General features: G+C 54.1%; 1 protein-coding gene across 1 annotated transcript; it reads right to left on the bottom strand.

The window, feature by feature from the left end:
• Window positions 1-287: 287 nt before the first annotated feature.
• SPRG_15447 (hypothetical protein) lies at window positions 288-641 on the bottom strand (the record flags this gene model as incomplete). The annotated part of the gene is made up of 2 exons (XM_012355422.1): window positions 288-518; window positions 552-641. 2 exons carry the CDS (start codon window positions 639-641, stop codon window positions 351-353), a joined length of 258 nt encoding a protein of 85 aa, XP_012210812.1. The 3' UTR covers window positions 288-350.
• Between the last annotated feature and the right edge of the window lie 1,346 nt (window positions 642-1,987).

Below are 1,987 nucleotides of genomic sequence, written 5' to 3'. Positions count from 1 at the left end.
CGCGGAAAACCTCTTCCACTTCTTGGAAACGGGCTAAGGGCCCATCGTGCTCGAGAAGCCACAGCACAAATGCAAAAAGGCGTAAAAGTACCGTGTCTTGCTGCTGTTGCGAGTCGTGATTGCAGAGCCATCATTGTGCGTCAATCGCCTAGACGCACGCAATCAATGCATCGAATGCAGGGAGCAGTGTTCATGAACGAGCATACAACGAGAGACTTCTAACCACCGACAATGGATGGACGAGCGCGATGTTTGCGATAGAATATATTGTATAAACTCGTGTTGGAGAGCAGAGTCAAAAGTAACCAAGATAACATTAAATATGGAGTGCACTATTGGGAGAGACGTGATCACCAGTGGTTGAAGACGTGCTGGTTCTCGGTGTTTTCGTAGAGGCAGTCGAATGCCTCGGCTTGCTGCTGCGGGTTGTGCTTATCAAACTCGAAGCGTGCTCGGCGCGACGCAGCGCCCTCTTCCAGCTCCATGCGGACGACTTGCAGCACGTCGAGCTCGATGGGCTGGGCGACGTAGTGACGCAGAGCGCCCCAGACGCCGCCCGAGATGGCGCTCGTGAGCAAAATCGTTTTGAGCGGCGACTTGGCCGGCGACCGCTTGGGCAGCGAGAAGGGAACTGCGACCATGCTCTTGAAGCAAGTGACGTTTCGAGTAATGATGTCATGGCTCCAGTCGAAAAAACCAAGCTCACACAGCGTGTCTTTCGCACGCATTATCCGGATCCAGCCGACACACTTGGTGATTGTATGTGCCATGGACACATAGAGGCGCCATAAACGGCTCGAACAGCCGTCCGATTGGACCACCCGCGAAGCGACTCCGCATGGACGCTACACATCCTTGACGTGGCATTTTGCAAGAGATGCGGCCTCGCATGCAAGCGCGGTCGTATCTTGTAAAATGACAAGAAAATATTAGCAAGAAAAGACTAGCACGGTCATAGTCTCGGCGAGAATTGAACCGTGTTGGTATTTTCTCCCTACCGGTACATTCGACTGCCTGGACAAGACAGGTAGATCGTCCCCGATCTCAAATGCATACTACTAGTAGTACGTTTTCCGAGGCAATATCGAGTATCAAGAGTAATTCAATTTTAACGCACGAGAGCTACGCACGATCTTGACAAGTTTCACACCAAAGTACGATATTGAAGCGTACTGAAGGCTAGCTAATATCTGCGCCTATCTGAAGTCCAAAAATATGATTTTTATGCCTTGCGAATATGCATACAGCGTACTAGTAGCATATTGTCGATTATCAAAATGGAATACAAGTATAAATGGAAACAAGCGAATGGCATGTACGCACAAACAAGACGACGAGCATGGGTAGCGCCTTAAGCCGTGCACCACTTGGTGCCGTACTCGGCGGCGAGGTATTCGCAGTATTCCTTGTCGTAGTCGGCCGTCAGGCACTGCGACGCGGCGGGGTAGTAGCAGCCGTTGCAGCCGTTGCAGCCGCCCTGGGGCTTCTTGGTGGGCTTGGGCAAGGGCTTCTTCGTAGGCTGGGGCATCGGCTTCTTCGAGGGCTGCGGCTGGTTGGACGTCGGCTGCGGCTTGCCAGTCATCGGCGAGTACGACGGCGCTTCAGCCACGTTGCACATACCCTTGCCACTCACACCGCGCTTGAGGTACATGTAGCCTTGCTCGCCCCAGCCCGTGCCCCACGAGTTCTTGATCTTAAAGTGCTGCTGACCGTCCTTGGTACCATAGCCGACAGCAATCACCGCGTGGTCCGACTGCGCACCCGGGCAGCTCTGCACGACGCCGCTCTTGTAGTTGCGCCACACGTTGTTGCTGGCCTCGACGATGACCGTGACGGGCTGCTTGTCGAGCGCGCTCTGGAGCGCACTCTCGCCTTGGATATCGACGGCCTTGCCAACGTTGACCTTGGTCTTCTGGCAATTCTTGCACTGGCCGTTCTGGTTGGAGCTGCCGGAGGCATACGGGAAACCCGACTCGGTACACAAACC

Source organism: Saprolegnia parasitica (assembly GCF_000151545.1).
Source record: "Saprolegnia parasitica CBS 223.65 unplaced genomic scaffold supercont2.242, whole genome shotgun sequence".
In the NCBI taxonomy this organism is placed as follows: domain Eukaryota; phylum Oomycota; class Saprolegniomycetes; order Saprolegniales; family Saprolegniaceae; genus Saprolegnia; species Saprolegnia parasitica.
This window is presented reverse-complemented; position numbering and strand designations above follow the sequence as displayed.